This window comes from Coturnix japonica, unplaced genomic scaffold, assembly GCF_054131305.1.
Source record: "Coturnix japonica strain WE unplaced genomic scaffold, WE-NBRP24 Scf075, whole genome shotgun sequence".
NCBI classification, from domain to species: domain Eukaryota; kingdom Metazoa; phylum Chordata; class Aves; order Galliformes; family Phasianidae; genus Coturnix; species Coturnix japonica.
In genome coordinates this window covers 450,549-469,415 of record NW_028188978.1, presented here as the reverse complement: position 1 = coordinate 469,415, position 18,867 = coordinate 450,549, and the positions used below count along the sequence as shown (strand labels likewise).

Genomic DNA, 18,867 nt, shown 5'->3' with positions numbered 1-18,867 from the left:
TATTAATTGCTACAAACTAAACTTCCATACTATGTGGGTTAAATACAGACTCCTCTTTCAGATGCAACACGAATGAGCTCTTCTCTATGGCACAGAGCACAAAGAGAAGGGAAGGCAGCAGCTGAGGATGGGCTCACAGCCTGTATAACAGCACAGACATTGCACAGGGCTTCACACCGTCCCTACAGAGAGCAGCTTGCTTTCTCCTCCTGCAAGAGAGAAAAGCAGCTGGGATGTTCATCTGAACCCAGCCTGCCTACAAACCCTCTGCAGCTCTGCACCTTTTGCTGGAGACCCAGCAAGGAGAACACGCTGCAATTCTGACTGTGCTCCCACTTCGGGCTCTTCACACAACAGGAAAAGGCCACAAAAGCTGAGGAATCACTGAGAGCCTGCACTGATGCAACACACTGCAGTGCTGCAGGAACACCGGGCTGCTGCTTTCAGGGAGGAAACCACATGCAAAGCAGCCAGGGGTTGTAGAGCAGCAGCAAAACACCAGCACATGGCATAGAAAGAGCCCAAACACTGCATGGGATTGGGGTCCCTAACAAAAGAGAAAAGACCACCAGCAACACGGCCCCTTATTCTAATGAACACATTGCATTGAAACACGTATTAAAGCTCCTGAGCCTCTGATAGAAAGATGACTTTCAAATTCCACGAACACTGCACCATAGCACTGAATTAACACTCAGCTATTTCAGCACGAACTTGGCCACCAATGGCTTCTCCATGCCTTGGTTTCAAAGAGCACCCTGAATTAAAGGGGGAATGCAGACAGCACTAAGACATAGTTATGCTCCCATCCCTATGGATGGGCTGGGACACATCACCCAGGCTCAGCAATGGACACACGTACTCCAAAACTAAGAATCACAGATCTTAACTCCTTATGGAAGCCCACAGTGCAGATGGGCTGGGATTCTTTTTATTTAAACTCGATCAGGTATTCCTGGAGTAAATGCAATAAAAGCAAGGCAAGAAAAAGGAAGAAATGCCAGCATTTTAGCTGTGTTATCGCTAGAAACATCACAAAATATCTGGCTGATATTAAGGGGGGAAAAAAAAATTAATTTATTCTATTCTCGCAGCATTTGCATGCATTTAATTACCAAATTTCCCACATACTGTGAAACTATACGGCAGCATTGGGGATGTGGTCTAATTGAATGGCACAGATAAATATGCAAGGCCTGAATTTAGAAACCAAAGTAGCTCAGGGACACAGGAGCATAAAAAATTGGGGGGGGGGTTGGAAACGAAGGCACAAATGAATGCCTGATCTGTATGCATAATTACACAACCAGCAAGTGGAAGCAACCAACCAATATGATAAATGGTCGTTTAAAATTAAGAAAAAAAGGGGAAAAATAAGAAAAAAAAAGACTGGTTCACAACTGCATCCCAAAGCAAACTCCTCCTATAGGATGAGAGTGGCGGTAAATGTCTGGCACTCATTGAGCCCTTCAATATTTGAAATGGAAAACTCCCTTTCCCATAAGACAAACCCCAAAGTCTCTCAGATCCGGCGTTGCTTCAGGTCTTGGCCAAAAACATCCCAACTCTCCCCATCCCCTGGGGACCACTGCAAATACTGCCCGTCCTCGGAAGGGTTTATGGCCATTAATAAATCACAAGACACTCTGATGTTATTCGGATAAACTTGGCTACAGGTTCACTTTGTGCTATTCGTGCTCATTCTGGGTGGCTGCAGTTTCTTCTGCTGTGGTTGCCTTTGTATCAGGATTTGTTGCTTGATATCACTACACACCAGCAATCCAGCTTCCCCATCCCTTAGGAAGTTCTGCCTACCCCGATTTCATTAGTTTCCCCATGAAATCACCCCTTGAACAAACAAAACTGAGATGTAAACTAAAAGGATGGGCACTCAACGCTCATTCAGTTCCTTAAATCAGACCCAAATACCCCATTCCACAGCACTAATGGCATCGCGTTTCATATCCCCACAATGACAAGTCAAGCTTTGCAGCTCCCCCAGCCAAGGTCTGATCCTCACCTTTACTCAACCCACAGCAATAGAACCACCCAGGGTCCTTCAGGGAGTCAGTGCTGTTACAAAAATCACACAGATCAATACATTGAAACGCCTCTAGCTACACATTCCCACCACATTTTCCACACTCACCATCACCTACTCAAAGCACACAGCCAGGCCACCGACTGAGCAGAGCTTGGTTTGGCAAAACACATTCTGCATTGATTCTACAGCATCCAACAGGAGAAATGCTTGGAGCACCCAGCCCATAGGAAACACATAGGGATGGGTGCTGCACCAAGCAATGCTTTGGGAATGGAATCACATCACTGTGCACCCCGAAATTCACCCTGTGCACCTGGAGCTTAGAACTACATGTGCTTTATGGGCCCAAGATTTTACACCAGCAAAGAAAAGGTTGCACTGTGATGCCCAATTACAATTATTATTGCTTTTTAATAAGTGTTCCCAGCAGTCCGTTCACTGGTTCATTATGAAATACTCTGATAAATTATTCAAGCTAATTGTTGAAAGAAATTTAAAAAAAATAAAAATGAAATAAAAACCAAAACACTTTTGAAGCAGTATCTTCGCTTTAACGCATTTCTTCACTTATTAATTTGCAAGATTCAGTCATTTGCGGTCCAACTTCCATCTCCCCGGAGAGCAGGTCCTTCCATAGGAGGTTTTATGTAACCCACATAGATGCACGTGGATTGGAACTGAACACACAGTGCTGGGGCAGAAAGGAAAGCACCGTGCTGATGCAGAGCCCTGTGAAATTCTTCACAAAGGCCTAAAAAACCCCAATTCAAACCATGTATGCATGAGAAAAGCGTGGCTGCAAAGAGCCTTCCAAGGAGCTCACAGATCTCTTCCATCTGCAGTGGATTCCGAGAGCCTGGAGCAGGCCAATTTTATCAATGAAAGGCAACACAACCGGCTGCGATGCGGGAGGAAGCCTTGGAAAGGCATCATGTGATGCTCGATGCTGTAAGGTGGAAGGAAAAAAAGGGGATGCTTTCACTGTCGAGCCGTATTTATCGCCGTGCTGCTGGTGGATCTCCCCACCCTATGCTGAACGTTGCACGGGTTCCCCAGGCGCTCGGTTCTACGCTGTGCTCGAGGGCGGACTCCAGACAGGGCAAGGAGAGAGTTGATGCTCTTGGAATAGAGACTGAGCTGAAGCTGAATGCACAAATCTAAAGGTCAAAAAGGAACGGAAGCAGAGGGAGGGGAGAGAAGCGCAGCAGCACCAAACGCTAGAGAAAGATGCCTGAAGAAATGCTGGCCCTAGCATTTAAAGGAGAGCTACTGAAAAAGTAGATCTAGTACTGCGGGTTTTTCGGTGCCTATCAGGAGGGTTATGACTTCTTTATTGTCTCCTAGTGAGTTACAAGAACTAAAAATAGCAGAACCAGTTCCCTCTGTTAGACGTTACTCGAAGCTGACTTGCATTTATCACCAATCTCACCAAGGGATCCGGGGATCAGGACAAGCTCCGCCAGCTCACACACAGCACTTTGGCTTCACCCTTTCCACCAAGCCCAATGTCTGACCAGGGAATTGTTCAGAACAGCCACTGTGTAATTATGAAGACAGTAGCTCAGCTGCTCAGAAGAGCAAAATCTGACTCCTCTTTCAATCCATCCAGCTACCATTGACCTATAAAGCAGAAAGGCAACTTGTTTTTTAACAACCATTTTGGAGGAATCCATTCGAGGCTGCGGAGAGCTCAAAGAGTACAATTCAAAACAGTGCAAACGTGGGCAAACACAAAAGGAAGGAGAATAAACAAACCCTTATCCAGACCTCTGCCCTTACACAACATAGATCACAAAACTTCTACGGCGTTCTGGAATACAACCCATGCAGGCCTGGCAGTTCCTTATGTCTTCATCTTTCCTTATTATCACTTGCTACGGCCATCAGCTGTTCCTGGCTCTGATAACACGGCCATCCTGCTAGGAAGACAATACAAAGTTCACCTCCTGCTATGGCCAGAACGTCATTGACACAGCACGTGAGCCGCTCAGCCTTACGGCTCAACAGCATTTCCCACTCAGGTGGATTTCGCTCACACCGAAGGGCCCACATGCATCACATAAAATAAAGCTGTATTTAAACCCCTAAAGCTGTGACTGTCCACTCTGCTCTGAGTGTGAATAGCAGAGAATAAGGGGAGAGCCCAAGGAATGGACTTTCTGGCTGTTCTTTGGTGCAACTACCATCAATGACAACTAACACTTCTTTTTCTTCTGCAGCACATATGACTTTCTATGACCTGCTGGACCGAGATCATCAGCACAGTCCAAGCAAGAGACCATTTAGTCACTGCTGAACCACATGGGATGCAAACCCATCACCAAATGAGGACGAGCTCTCCGCAGTACTACTAGCAACGTGAGCCACGCCACGAAATTTCCTCTCTGTGGGTTTTTAAATTATTTTTTCCCATGCTTGTTTTCAACGCTGAATCTTCTGTTTGGTCATTTTAACACATCAGCTTTAATCCAAACCCTTTCTCCGAGCACGAATTATCGATCCTTCTGTATTTGTTTATTTCAATGGCAGCTGCAGCTGCTTCAGTTGGGAGGCGATCGATAGTGGATGGAAACCCTGCGACCACATGAGCACTGCATGCCCCAGGAGTCACATATGGTCGCTGGAGCCAACTGCTTCTCAAGTCATTGAAAAATATTCAGTATCAACAGATACGTTAGGCCATATCTGTTCATTTTAATGTAAATACACGCTAACCAAACCAATCAAACAAACCCACAAGTGAATACTGACATAATAACCAAAAGAGGAAAGGCGATGCCGTATTTCAGATAGTCGAGCTACTTTACTTTCATTCAATATTGACGTTGTTTCTATTTTATTTCATCTCCTTTAACTGCATATAAGAGAAAACACACTAAAGCTCCATTTCTTGCAACACGCACCCTTCCTTTTGCTTATTATAAACTTAGCATTACAACTCTGTTCACAAAACAGCCACAAAATTAGTATTGCTCACTGGAGCAAGTTACATTATCCGTACTGTGATCTGGATGTAAGCCATACATATGAGCTTATATAACCAGCTAAATTATTTGTAACAGATGCAGGCCCCAGCACTCAGCATGAATGACACTGTAGAAGTGTTGTAATGGAAGAAAGGATCAAGTAGCCCTTCAGACACATTGCCAGTCATTTTATGTAACGCCACACAAGTATTATTAACATATAGTTAATAATGTATATTATTAATGCATAATAATGTATATTATAAATGCTGATCGAGAGAACAGGGAGGGTGGAGGAGGGATGTGCATTAATAATAATTAATAATATAATGTAGTATATTAACACCACACAAGTATGCGGACTATCTAAACACACAGCTGCTGGAAAACCAAGCTCTAACAGGCCTCGTGCTTTGCTTGTATGGATAATTGCCTTTATAAAGTTCTCCTATGAGTGCCAGCAACTTGTTAAAGTATATTATCACAGAACGCCCCAAGTTGGAAGGGACCCACGGGGATCATCAAGTCTAACCCCTGGCTCCATGCAGGACCACTCAAAAACCTAAGCCTTGTGTTAGAGGGAGCACAGCAAACTCTCCTTGAGCTCTGTCATCTCAGGGCCATGCCCACCACAATATGGTGAAGAACCTTTTCTAACACATCCAGACCTTCCCCCGACACAGCTCCACGCCATTCACTGCTCTCAGTGTCGGTTCCTACCGGAGGACGTTTGCACACCCCTATCAGACTCATCAACTTTACATAATTGCCCCCCGCGACAGACAGCGGCTGCTCCGCCGGTTCTTCCCCGCCGCCCTGAACGCGGGGCCGGGAGCCGCTCCTGCAGCCGACCCCATCGGGGGAACCGAGCCCAGCTCCGGGAGCTGTCCATTCAGCACCACGGCGGGACGGGGCAGAGTTTTGCACATCCCCTATTCTAAATCTTTATCTCTTTTCAGGTGAGCACCCGTCAGGCTGCACGGATTAATAAGCAGTCCTACGCAAGGATACTAGCAGTCCCCCTCCCTCCAAAGCAGTATTGAAATGGACTGTCAGCCAGCAACGGCAAGAAAACAATTGATGGAACGCTTCCTCCCTTTTTGATGCTAAAGATACAACTAAGAGGGGGAAATCAGGCTCCTAAGAACACCCTCGCTCCTCCTAATTTAATCCTTCCCAGTGTGAAATGAGGACATACAGGTCATGGGTTCCCGTTGGGGGTGGAATGCTGCAGTGTTACAAAGACCAGGTTACACACCAACACACAGCAGAAATACAACCAGCACCCCCTTCATGAGACCCCACCTGTCGAAGTTCTAAACGATCATATGCCAATTACCTGCAACATGGCACACATGGAAAGCAAAGCCGTGGGTTAACCTACCACAACTGGGATCTAAAATTAAGCCCTGGCCCCTTACAGCCGACCAGCTCCAGCTGTGTCCCCCCTGGCACACACTCCCCCTCCATCAGACTTTTAGGCTTCACCTCGGATCATCTGCAGCCATGGAGCATCCCTTCCAGCTTCCCCACCCCCACATCAGCTGGGCAGGATTTGCACCAGAAAAAAAGAAGGGGGGTGGGGAGGGGAAGAAGACTCCCAGATTTTTAGTAGAAAAAAGCTTGAGAATGTGCAATTCGCTTTCATCGGGGAGGAAAAATAAAAGAAGTCTGCCCCAAATCTGTATGGTGGAAGAAAGTAAGAGCACAAAGCACAACGCCAACATTTAGGTCAGGCTGGAACCTCAAAGCTGCCCCATGCATCTCCCCACAAAACTCCGTCCTCCAACTTCTCCCCCTCTCCTGGCAGTGGGAGCCTCGGGATGCTGATGAAGAGAACAGGGAGGGTGGAGGAGGGATGTGCAGCTCTGCAGCTAGGGCTGAGGGGGAAGGGATCCTGAGAACAACTCCAATTATCCTCAGTCTCTCCCTTCCCACAATGCAGACAAAGAGCACGGCCCAGAATTTGGGGCCTGGGAGAAGGGCCCCAGACCAAAGGATGGAGGAGGGAAGCCATAAGGGGGGTTCCCACCGCTCCAGGATGAGGCTGCCCCCTCCCAAAGGCCCAGACTGAGGCTGAGAGGGGGGGGAGGGGAGTGACAGTGCCCCCTCCCCATAGGGCAGAGCTGGGAGAGGACGGAGCAGAGGGTGTCCTGGGGTAGGGGAAAGCTCTGGGCGCAGTGCTGGGTAATCACGGCAGGGATCGGGGCACCCCGCAGTCCCCCCCGCTGCCAACGGGCACCCGCGGGGGCTGCAGCGGGGAACCCCCCACCCCTCGAGTGCTTCCCCCATGCAAACAGAGGGAGATGGAGGGAGCGGGACGAGGAGGGAGCGACCCCCGCATCCCCCTCCTGAGGGATGCAAGCGGGGGGGAGCGGCTGGAAAATCGCTCTGCGGCAAAGCCCCCACCCAACAAGCGTGCGTGTGTTGGAGGGGGGGGGGATGGCAGGTAGAGAGCGTGCTGGCGGTGGGGGCACCGAGAGCTACAAAATCACAATCATTAACAAAAAATAAAATCAAATAAAAAAATAACATAAAATACAGGCGATGCTCGTAACCCCCCCCTCCCCCCTTCCTCCAAGCATCTCCCCCCCGCCCCGGGCTGTCACTTACTGCGGCCGCCGCGCTAGCACGTCTCCCGCAAGGCGTTGCTGGACTGCGGAGGTGGGGGAGCTGCAGGAGGAACTGCGGTTGTCGCCATCTTGATGCGCTGCCCCCCACCCCCCTCCCACCCCGAAGCTGCGCGTTCGGCCCTTTGCAACGACGACGGACGCGGAGGGAGCGTGGCAAAAATCCCGGAGTCCGCCCGGCAGCTTCCGAGCTTCCTTCCTTCCTTTCTTCCTTCCTTCCCCCCCCCCCCCACCTCCGCCTCCTTCTCCTCTTCCTCCTCCTCTTCCACGCTGCAGGGAGGAGGCTCCGGGGGGGGACCGGGAGGTGCTTACCGCGGGGTGCGGTGCTGGAAGAGCCCGGTTGGTGCGCGGAGTTTGGAAGCCGGCCTCCCTTTGGGCCAAGGAACGGTGCTCGGCATCGCTCCCCGAGCTGGGACTGTCAGAATCGCTTCGTGTCGTCGCTATTCCTGTGGAAAATAACCCAAAAATGTGCGAGATCCAACCGGCCCCGAGCGCCGCTGGGGATGAATGGAGAGCGGCCGCCGTTCTTGATGCAGCTGGGCTTTGTTCTGCTTCGAGGTGATCCGCCTTCCGTGCAGAACTACTCAGAGATAAGTGCAGAAAGTCCAGCAGCAAAGAGCAGAGTTGGGTTCAGCACACATGGGTGCCCTCCCAACGCAGGATGTGCTTTGGTTCAATGGGTGAAAGGCAACGAGAGGAAGAGGAAAACCTTGGGCCATCCATCCATCCATCCATCCATCCATCCATCCATCCATCCATCCATCCATCCAACACCTTCTCATGCTCTTGATAAGGTGAATCTGGAGCATCTCAAGGAGCCGTGCCCATCACTGATGTGTCAAGAGCCGCTCCGTGACCTCAGCCCTGGATTCAGCCATCAGCTGCTCGGATGCAATGAATGGAAGCTGGCTCCAAGTGCTGGAGTTGTTTGGGTTAAGAAGGATTTGCTGCTATGGGCAGTGCTGTATCTCACTGCATGGAGTTGGGGTGTGAAGAGAGCTCTGAAGGGGCAGAAATATCTTTGGTCAGTCAAACAGATGAATTTGGAGACACAAAACCTGCGAAGAGGGCACCTACAATTCCATTTATTCTTCCCATTCTCTGTTAGCTGACCTGGGGGAAGGTGCAGCCTCCATTGGAACAGCAAACGGATGCAAAATAAGTGGAAATCAAACAATTTGCTGATAACAAATGGCTTTGAAATAACAGCATCTCTCAGACGTGGAGATGGGATCAGTGCCCCCAACGGAGCCACCAGAAATACTTTCTTCAAGGACATTCTGGAGCCCCAGGGGTGTAATTATACCCTGCGTGAGACGTCCTTAAGCACAGCACTCTAAGGAATATATAGGGCAGTGCCCTCACAGAGTGATCAGTGATAGCAAAAACAATAAAGAAGCTCCTGACTGACATTGGGGCTCCCAGCAAAGTCTCTTCCTGCCCACCCTGAGCCCAGGGCAGGAGGTTCAGCCCAACCCCTGCTCTGTGATGCTTTCTGGGCAGTGCTCAGCTCACCCTTCTGCTGGCTCTTCCCATCAGGTCTGCCCAGCTCTGATTGACCATCAGCTCTGCCTGGAGCATTGGGCTAAACCAGGCTGAAAGGGGACACGCAGAGTTCACAAGTATTGCCCAAATAATGCCTTGAAAAGCAGGTAACCATTAACAACTCCAGGAATGGTGTTGCTTGTCATCAGACCAGTAAAGCAAACAACAGGCAGAAAACCCTCCCTTGGGTGCAGACAAAACCACCCAAACTCAGGCACCACCACCAGGATGACTCTAATTGATCTGAGATCCCCAATCTGAGCAGTTGCCACCTTTAAGCAGCAAGTGGCTGCTTGGTGCAAAACGATGCATGCTTGATAATGATCCTCTTCTCTTTATTTCATCACTACAGCCTTATTCTCCCTTCCCTTTTTATGCACTGACCTCTGCAATACACGCTCAGCTCCTAAGCTTTGCACGGGGTTGTGACACAAAGACACCCCTGCAAAGCATTCGGTGCCACCACGTGGAGCAGTGCAAGCAAACCGAGCAGACTTTAGCAGCTGGGGTGACTGTCGTTAAAGCGGGTTGTTCCATGCAGACAGCCAAAGAGACTGAGGTTTTGCTTTCCCCGCCCATTACAGGGCGGTTTTGTAAGCCCGAAGTTCTGTCGCTTTAAGGCAGATTGTGGAGTGCGGCCAGACAGACAGACAGACAGACAGATCCGGTTCGGGGGGAATCTGGCACCAGGAAACGGCTCCAGGGCTCCGTGCACACTCAGTGCATGTATGGCTCTGTGCACACCTGCTGCATGCATGGCTCTTTGCATGCTCATTGCATGCATGGCTCCTTGCAGTCACTGCATGCATGGCTCTTTGCATGCTCATTGCATGCATGGCTCCTTGCAGTCACTGCATGCATGGCTCTTTGCATGCTCATTGCATGCATGGCTCCGTGCAGTCACTGCATGCATGGCTCTTTGCATGCTCATTGCATGCATGGCTCCGTGCAGTCACTGCATGCATGGCTCTTTGCATGCTCATTGCATGCATGGCTCCGTGCAGTCACTGCATGCATGGCTCTTTGCATGCTCATGGCATGCATGGCTCCGTGCAGTCACTGCATGCATGGCTCTTTGCATGCTCATTGCATGCATGGCTCCTTGCAGTCACTGCATGCATGGCTCTTTGCATGCTCATTGCATGCATGGCTCCGTGCAGTCACTGCATGCATGGCTCTTTGCATGCTCATTGCATGCATGGCTCCTTGCACACTCACTGCATGCACAGCTCCATACAGATGGTGCTCAGTGCCCTTCTCTAGAGCTGCACCCAGCTCCTCATCCCACCCCACACGTTATGGGACTCCTTTAAGAAAGTCCTGTATATCCTGGCTCAGTTTGCACCAGTCTACAACCACAAAGCAGAACTGAGTCCTGTTCCACAATCTAAGACCCATCTGCAGGCCCAATATACTCGTGGTCACCCCATAACAGACACATCCTAAAGTGAAAACCCAATGGGATGCAGCCATAGAGATGACAAAGCCCAAAGCAAATACAAGCCTTGCACACGTGGCTTCTAGGAAAGGAGGTTGAGGTGCAGAACAAAGCATGGAAACCTGATGGAGCATCCGCAGCTCGTTCAGAACACCAATAATCCTCTCATTTTGTGGGGTTGGTTTTCTGGGTAGAGCCCTTAGAGCTGCTGCACAAACAGGAAAGAGGAGAGAAAACATCTTAAATAAAGCAGGATTCTGCACCTTGAGCTCAGAAGGGACAGAGGGAAGAAAGGGAATGGGGAATATATGCAAGCAAGTGCAGAGAGGTCACGATTTCCTAATGCTGGTTGACTCCATCAGCCTTTACAGCACATACATCCAAAGGACTTTGCTCCCATTGCTCAGACCAACCACAAGGTGTAATAACAGGTTATTCATGGAGCATCCTGATGACACAGCGCCGTGCACTGGGTTTGGGTTTTGCTTTATTGCCACTAGAGGGAGGAGGGAACTCATGGGACAGCAGGGCTCGCTCCCCACACTAAAACAAAGTTCTCTCTCGTGGTTTGCAATGGAACGGATGGAATTCGGGACCTTTCCCTACAGTAGGGTCACCTGAACCAAAGCAATTAAAAGCCAGCAGCTGATCCACGCTGCTGATCACAACGCTGAGGATTTGCAATTAGTATCAAACAGATTATTACTTGTTGGCTGGAGCTGATAAAGTCAATAAAAGTCAATAAAACCCACTTTGCACGGTGATTAATGACTTAATAAGTTGTTTCCTCTGTAGTCCATGACTCCCATCGAGGGTAACAAGAAAAGCAAAACGATTCCCTTGCAAAGGAGCCCCTATTTGTGCAGTGAAGAGCTCCACAAACTGCTGTAGTGAGAGCCCAGCTCAGGCAGCGGATGGGTTGATCCCATCTGCAACGGGGCAGAAAATAACTTGACAAACAAATGTGATTCAGCTGCAATATTCATCAACCCCCCCCAATTAAACGTCTACAACAGACTCTGAGCTCGGTCCCACTTCCTTCTGCTCACAAACACGGCACTGTTCTGCTTTGAGAGATAGGGGCCGTAACCTGAAACTGCAGCCTCCACATTTGGGCACTGGTTGATGCTTTGCCAGCAGTGAAGCACGAGGTTGGGCTGCCCAACTGACCGGGGTTATTTAACGTTGCTGGCAGCTCCTCTCGTGCCGGAGTCGGGACGCAGCCGTAACTTTGGTTACACAGTTCTGCTTTTCCCTTCCCTGCATGAAATTCAGCTGCTGGGCCCAGTTCTTCTGTTCTTCAGTGCAGCTGTGTGTGAACCTGCAGGGCTGTGGCTTGCAGCAGAACTGGTTTTGCTCCATTGGACTCCCTGCCCACAATGGAGCTCACCATCCTCTTCCTCCGCGCCTGCCTGGCGCTGCTGGCCATGCCCATCTACCTGCTGTCCTTCCTGGGTGTGTGGGGGCCGTTCTGCAAGAAGGTCTTTTTCCCTTACTTCCTAGAGAAGCTGTCTACAGTCCACAACAGGAAAACCAAGAAGCAAAAGCAGGAATTATTCCGAAACCTGCCCGATTTCACCGGACCATCAGGAGAGCTGAAACTGCTGGAGATCGGCACCGGGTGCGGTGCCAACTTCCAGTTCTACCCTCCTGGCTGCAAAGTCACCTGCAGTGATGTCAACCCCAACTTCCAGCAGGGTCTTTCAAGGAGCATGAGCAAGAATCAGCACATCCACTACGAGCGCTTCCTCACTGCAGCTGGGGAGGATCTGCACCAGGTGCCCAGCGGCTCCGTGGATGCTGTTGTCTGCACTTTGGTTCTCTGCTCGGTGCAGAGTGTGAGCAAAACACTGAAGGAAGTGCAGCGTGTGCTCAGACCGGTGAGTGCTTGGGGGAGAAGTTTGAGGTCATTGCTGTAAGCAGCCATTGCAGGGGCAGTGCAAAAGGGGGGGGAAAGAAGGGGGAAAAGGGAAACAGGAGGGAAACAGGAGGGGAAAAGGGAAACAGGAGGGAAACAGGAGGGGAAAAGGGAAACAGGAGGGAAATAAGAAGGGAAAAGGGAAACAGGAGGGAAATAAGAAGGGAAAAGGGAAACAGGAGGGAAACAGGAGGGGAAAAGGGAGACAGGAGGGAAACAGGAGGGAAATAAGAAGGGAAAAGGGAAACAGGAGGGAAGCAGGAGGGGAAAAGGGAAACAGGAGGGAAACAGGAGGGGAAAAGGGAGACAGGAGGGAAGCAGGAGGGAAATAAGAAGGGAAAAGGGAAACAGGAGGGAAGCAGGAGGGGAAAAGGGAAACAGGAGGGAAACAGGAGGGGAAAAGGGAGACAGGAGGGAAGCAGGAGGGAAATAAGAAGGGAAAAGGGAAACAGGAGGGGAAAAGGGAAACAGGAGGGAAATAAGAAGGGAAAAGGGAAACAGGAGTGGGAAAGGGAAGCAGGGGGAAAAGGGGGAAGAGAAAGGATGAAAAAAGAACAAAAAGTAAAAAAAGAAGTATTTGTTTTTGAGGCTACAACCCAAGCCTGGTTTGTAAGATAAGAGTTAGAGGCACTCTGTGGTGCTGGATGGTGCAAAGCAATGGGAACAACGTCAAAAAATAACGCAAAATTGGGAAAACTAGGGTTAATGTTTTGATTTTGTGGTTTGTTTTGTTGTTGTTGTTCTGTTTTTGTTTCGCTTTGCAATAGGAATGCGGCCATTAAAATGCTGTTTCCAGGCCAATATCCTGGGCTGCAAAAATCCAATGAGTTTTACTGGGGCTTGCACACGTTCCTCTCAGTCTGCATTGAAACTAAACAGCACGATAGCAACCGTAGTGCAAACAAAAAGGGCAACAAACTATTACTGCAAGGAAGGAGGGACCAAATAGGGGCATCCTTCAGCTTCTGAAATATGCACTTTGAGTCTATGCTGGTATTCATCCCAATCAGCATCAGGAAAGCAAAGAGAAGGGAGGGAGAAGAGGGAGCTGGGGGTGGTGGGCACTGAGCAGTGTGTGGGGGGAGGGCAGTGTGTGTTCCTGTGGCTCTGAGCTGTGTTCAACCCCCAGGGAGGTGTTTTCTATTTCTTGGAGCACGTGGCTGCCAACCCTTCCAGCTGGAAGCTGTTCTGGCAGCAGGTTTGCCACCCGACCTGGAAACTCGTGTTTGATGGCTGCTGCCTGACCAGGGAGATATGGAAGGATCTGGAAGAGGCCAACTTCTCGGAGCTGAAACTGCAGCACATCAGTGTGCCGCTGCCTTGGACTCCCATTAAGCCCCACATCATTGGATATGCTGTGAAGTGATGCGGGGTGCTCCGTGCTGTTCACCTCCATGAGTCCTGGGCACAAACAGCATCAACTGATCCTGGCCAATGAATGTAGGCGGCGTGGTTGAGGACCTTAATAAATGTGAAATGAAAGGAGGAGGGTCAGTTCTGTGAAGGTTTTTAAGCTCAGAGCGCTCTGCTGGGTGTGCAGTAAAGGCTTTGGAGCAGCTCATGAGCCATTAGAACCATATAGAACCAACAGAACCATTAAGGCTGGAAAAGATCTTTATGTTATCTGGTCCAACCACCCACCTACCAACAACACAGGCAACGTGGGACCCCCTCAACACCCAAAAAGCTGAACAGCAAAACTTGACAGACAAAACAAAGACGTGATGCTGCACCTGGAAGTGCCCCCTGCTCCCCACTGATGTCCCAGTCCTGTGCTGGGAGCACCCCTGGCATTCACATCCCTCTCCCTGCACTTTGCTCTCCAGCCTTATCAAACCAACGCAGAACCTCTGACACACAATCTTTGCTCAACAGAGAGTTATTTGTTTGCAGAGGACGAACGCGGGGAGGGCAACACCCATCGCCACTCTCGCTGCTTGGCTGCCTGCCTGCCCTTGTGTGGCCCTCAGTTACAACACAGCCAGCAGAGCATTAAAAGCCTTGTATTTAACATTATACGCTCAGGGGTTTCTTTCAGGTGCCCTATGGGGTGGTATCTCAGCCCCATTGGTGGTTGGTGGTGGCTGTTGGTGGCCGTTGGTGGCCCTGCTGCCATTTTGTGCCCCTGAAGAAGGATGCGGCCCCAGCTGCCCACCGCCTCCGTGCTGCTGTTGTGGGTCCTGGCAAGCACTGATCCCTCCGTGTTGACCCCACGGTTGTCCTTGGAGGTCCTTGTTGGTATTGATGGGATGGAGGTGGCCGATGGGTGGTTTGGGGAGCGGGTGGGGGGGAGTTTGGGGGAGGGGGCTGGGCCTGTTGCTGTGCAGCTTCCACACAAAACTCCAGGTACAAACTTTGTCTGTCCCCAAACCTGATGAACTCACAAAGCTGCAGAGGCTGGGACACCCCCACTGATGTGCACGGTGAACCCGAGTGCAAGAAATACTCCTGCAGCCGGGTAAAATGCGCTTCACACCCACATTTTCTCTCCAGAATCAGCGCTCCAACTGCAAACACTAAAAAAACCACAGCAAGTAACACAGCAGACAGAAAAAACACCACCGAGCGCCGCCTGCAAACAATGCAGCCAATGCACCAAGCGCTGCATTTGAGCCCTACAACCAACTGCTTTCTGTTCTGCAGAGTGCGGATGGCGGCCGCTCATGGATGACATCTCAGGATCCAGGATTGTGGGTGGTGATACAGCCCCGTTGGGATCGTGGCCGTGGGCCGTCAGCCTCCAGGTGCAACTGGTGGGGGTGAGATTCGCCCACATATGCGGCGGAGCTTTGGTCAGTGAGAACTCGGTGCTCACCGCTGCCCACTGCACGACGGGACGGATGTGGGTATCAGCACCAACAGCTGCTTTGCTGTGCACGGGGAAGGGGTGGTGGATTTGCACGTCATCACTTTGGGAGCATTTAAATGAAGAGCAGATGAATGGGATGCGGGGTGGGCAGAGCTGTGCTGATGTAGAACCCATCTGCAGCCCCGTGGGTGGGACTCGGCTCGGTTCTTTTGGGCCCTGGTGATGTTTCTGTTCGGCTGGGGGCTTCCTTTTTGCTTTGCCTATTTATTTTCCAATAGACCTTTCTAAATAAGCAAACAAAGGCTTAATTGGCCTTTCTAAACAAGCAAAAACGTTGCAATACTCAGCTGAGAAACGCAACAACTCCATAGTGCTCCATCCTCCCCTCCTTGTTCCATTCCCATTCCTTATTCCTGCCTAACAAACAACAAATTGGACACAACTCCTTTTTGTGGCCACAAACCTTTCCAGAAGGGTTTTTTTACTGCACCCAAACCCATGCTGCATTTCGTCCTTCCCAACAGCACAGTTGCAAAATCTGCACCGAAGTTTTTGCAAGCTCATGCTGACTGAGTTCTCCTTTAGGGACCCGTATTATTGGAGAGCAGTGATGGGCACAAATAACATTTGGAAACACAGCAAACACGTAATAAAAAGAAGGATCGCCCGCATCTACGTGCACCCCGAATTCAACAGAGAGACGTTTGAAAACGACATTGCTTTGTTTCAGCTGCGTTCTGCCGTGCACTACAGCGATTACATCCAACCCATCTGCTTACCTCCTATACACCCTTACCTGTACGCTGACAACAAAATCAAGTGCTTTATCAGCGGCTGGGGACACGTAAGAGAAAAAGGTGAATGTTTGTTGATACCCCATCAGCTGGGGTGAGGTTTTAGACCCTGTGGTTTGTTCTGTTTGCTCAGGTTGTGCTCTCACCCCATTCCATCCAGCTGAGGATCTGCTCTCAGGGCTTTTTTTCCTATTGAAAGCAAATTGAGGCTGCCCAGGTGTAACTGAAGGCAGCAGCACCGTGGCCTTCCTGCTGAGGGTAATGCAAATAAAGGAACAAACGCAGCTTTCAGGGTCATGATACACTTAAAAGCTCTTCTAAAAGGGCTCTTCTAAAAGAGCTTTTATCTCGAGAAACAACAGCTCCAGTGCACTCAGCTCAGAGGTTTCAGGAGTGGCAGCTCTCCCTCAAATTCCCTTTAACCACAACAAGTGCAGGTCTTATAATAATAATAATTATAATAATAACCACAATATGTGCAGGAAGGCAGATCTCTGTGCTAACAGAGCATGTACACGGGTACCTTTAAGGTAACAAAACAGGACAGCACAGCAAGAGCCACTACATAAAAGCAGCAGTGCCTAACTTTGCTATCTGCTGTCTTCCACTAAAGGCAAACCTTCATCTGTGCTGCAAGAGGCAGGAGTGGAAATCATTCCTTCCCATGTCTGTAACAGCTCTGAATCATATGGAGGTCTGATCAACGCCAACATGATCTGTGCTGGCTCTCCATCAGGAGGAGTTGATTCCTGCCAGGTAAAAAACCTCCCCCCATTGAAACCACTGAGGGCATCCCAGTGAACACTGTCCATAGCATCGTTAATTAAAGCAATGCTACAATGAAAATAGATCCGACTGGAAAGGAAGCATCGCAAATAGGAAGGGAGCTGAGGTGGTGGCATCCAAGTAAAACCCCACATCTCAGAAAGAGTTCAGCTGTAGGAGAGGCTGAGCTAATAGGGACACAGATGTGGTGTGAGGGTGTCACAGTGTTCACATGTGTGCACACACAACCAGGTGCTCAGCAGCAAGAGCTGCATTGAAATGCTGAGCTCTCAGCATCTCTTCCTCAGAAGCAACAGCTCTCAGGTCAGGAGCCCTGTGCTAAAATTGAGGCATCAGCTGCGATGCGGAGCAGTTTGTAATTAAAAAACAATGCATTCCTAAGTGTGTCATTAGTCTGATAGACTTCCTGCTTCCCTCAGCTCTTTTTCTCTAAGCAAGTGATTTGGCACAGATTCAGGCTGTGTTTTCGTTGCTGTGTTTCCTGGTTCTTGCAGACATACGTTGTCAGGATGCATCTCCTGCACACAAGGAACAAAGCTATGGGCTCAGGATGCAAAGTCAGAGCCTATTTCTAACCCTACGCAGCTCCACATAATTCATTCAAATAAGCGGATTCATTCCTGGTGCTTATAAATCGTTTCCTGGAGGGGGATATAGTCACTAATTTATGTTATTGTTTATCTATAGGGAGACAGCGGAGGACCTTTGGCGTGCCACTACCCCCCAGCCAACAAATTCTATGTGATAGGGGTCACCAGCTTTGGGCTCGGCTGCGGCCATCCCAACTTCCCTGGGATCTACGTCCGATTGGCTCCATACAGAAGGTGGATCAAATCCCAACTTCTGCTGATCAGCACAGCCACAGCCCCTGCCAGCACCGCCCTCACCCTGACTGCCATAGGGGTGGTGCTCCTGCACACTTCTTAAGGCAATAACAGCACAGCTCCATTCATCTCGTTCCATGACAAATCTTGAAGCAATAGGACATAATTGTGTCCCATCCAATCTGCATTTGTAAACAACACTTAAAAAAGCCTGGAGTCGTGTCCTTTCTTGTAAATGTAGGAACTAAAGCAAGGTAACAGTAGTTAATGTACACATCCATCAAGGTAACAACAGTTAATGTACATATCCATGGGTGTTTTGTAAGGGTGTGAGGTTTCAAACTGTGCTAACCTCCCATCTTTTCCAAGGTACGAAGCAGTTACATGAATTCATCACATTAAAACCTTATTAGTGTATGTCACAATGACAACACAGTGATAATAACATGAATATCAATTGTCTGCTTGTCAGAAGGTTTGATATTTCACCACCTTATGCAGCGTGTTCAACCCTCCCTTCAAGGAAAGCTGCAATACATCGAGCTGTAAAATCTTGGCATCCTCACAACAAAACATCATTTCCTTGAGATAAATTGGTGGCTCTCTCCTGAAAAGCTTCTCCCATAGACCTGCATGGAGACGGTAAATGTGAGAGCTTCAGGTTGGTGAGAGCAATCCTAAAAGCATGAAATCTAACATTAAAACCATTGAGCAGTGCTCCCAAATGTGTGTATTTCATTACTATCTTTTCTGCCTTTGATCTCTATACTGAAATAAGAAGAAAAGGTAACGAGCTCGACCCTAATAATGACAGTGAGTACAGGGACTGCACCGGCTGGAAATGCTTTTCCCTACCCTACTGCTGTGCTTTCCCAGCTGTCAGAAACTTACTTAGGGATTATGGAATATCAGCACGGCTCTGTGGATGGCACAGACGCTCCCTCTGCTGGGTGAATGGCAGCAGAACACACGATGGTTTCAGCTCTCAGAGGCTTGAATGGAAATAAATACCTGCAGAAAGGCCAAAGGAGTTTTGCAATAAGGACTGCACGGCAGGACACACGTGGGAAGAGATGCTGCTGCAGTGGTGGGTTAATTAAAAGCAAGTAAGAG

The 18,867-nt window shown here is 49.5% G+C and overlaps 3 protein-coding genes across 16 annotated transcripts in view; 2 read left to right on the top strand and 1 right to left on the bottom strand.

The window, feature by feature from the left end:
* The window catches only part of SCN8A (sodium voltage-gated channel alpha subunit 8), a 57,274-nt gene extending 38,505 nt beyond the window's left edge, over window positions 1-18,769 (bottom strand). For 4 of the 11 annotated variants that reach the window (XR_014941368.1, XM_085534104.1, XM_085534109.1 and 1 more), the window contains exon 1: window positions 7,624-8,426. The gene's annotated coding sequence lies outside the window, so the exon portion shown is untranslated. Of the gene's footprint in view, window positions 1-7,623; window positions 8,457-18,645 lie in introns of those variants that run through there. The other 7 variants (XR_014941369.1, XM_085534114.1, XM_085534108.1 and 4 more) reach the window with 6 other exon arrangements.
* Window positions 11,832-14,027, top strand: TMT1A (thiol methyltransferase 1A). Its single transcript, XM_015886840.3, has 2 exons — window positions 11,832-12,503; window positions 13,671-14,027. The coding sequence occupies exons 1-2, from the start codon at window positions 12,003-12,005 to the stop codon at window positions 13,905-13,907; spliced, it is 738 nt and encodes a 245-aa protein (XP_015742326.1). The 5' UTR covers window positions 11,832-12,002; the 3' UTR covers window positions 13,908-14,027.
* TMPRSS12 (transmembrane serine protease 12) lies at window positions 14,510-18,479 on the top strand. 4 transcript variants are annotated; one of them, XM_015886833.3, is made up of 5 exons: window positions 14,510-14,779; window positions 15,185-15,383; window positions 15,936-16,207; window positions 16,758-16,900; window positions 17,618-18,479. In XM_015886833.3, exons 1-5 carry the CDS (start codon window positions 14,677-14,679, stop codon window positions 17,855-17,857), a joined length of 957 nt encoding a protein of 318 aa, XP_015742319.2. In that variant the 5' UTR covers window positions 14,510-14,676; the 3' UTR covers window positions 17,858-18,479. The 4 variants fall into 4 exon arrangements, with proteins under 4 accessions (XP_015742319.2, XP_085390251.1, XP_015742321.2 ...); XM_015886835.3 differs by having other exon boundaries at window positions 14,632-14,769; XM_085534124.1 differs by having other exon boundaries at window positions 14,635-14,775.
* Window positions 18,770-18,867: the final 98 nt, after the last annotated feature.

Excerpts from the sequence above, each read along its gene's own strand:
- TMPRSS12 (XM_015886833.3), top strand. The coding sequence starts at position 14,677 with ATGCGGCCCCAGCTGCCCACCGCCTCCGTGCTGCTGTTGTGGGTCCTG. Across the intron at positions 14,780-15,184 it reads GTCCTTGGAGGTCCTTGTTG|AGTGCGGATGGCGGCCGCTC; the intron begins GTATTGATGGGA and ends TCTGTTCTGCAG. Across the intron at positions 16,901-17,617 it reads GAGGAGTTGATTCCTGCCAG|GGAGACAGCGGAGGACCTTT; the intron begins GTAAAAAACCTC and ends GTTTATCTATAG.
- TMT1A (XM_015886840.3), top strand. The coding sequence starts at position 12,003 with ATGGAGCTCACCATCCTCTTCCTCCGCGCCTGCCTGGCGCTGCTGGCC. Across the intron at positions 12,504-13,670 it reads TGCAGCGTGTGCTCAGACCG|GGAGGTGTTTTCTATTTCTT; the intron begins GTGAGTGCTTGG and ends TTCAACCCCCAG.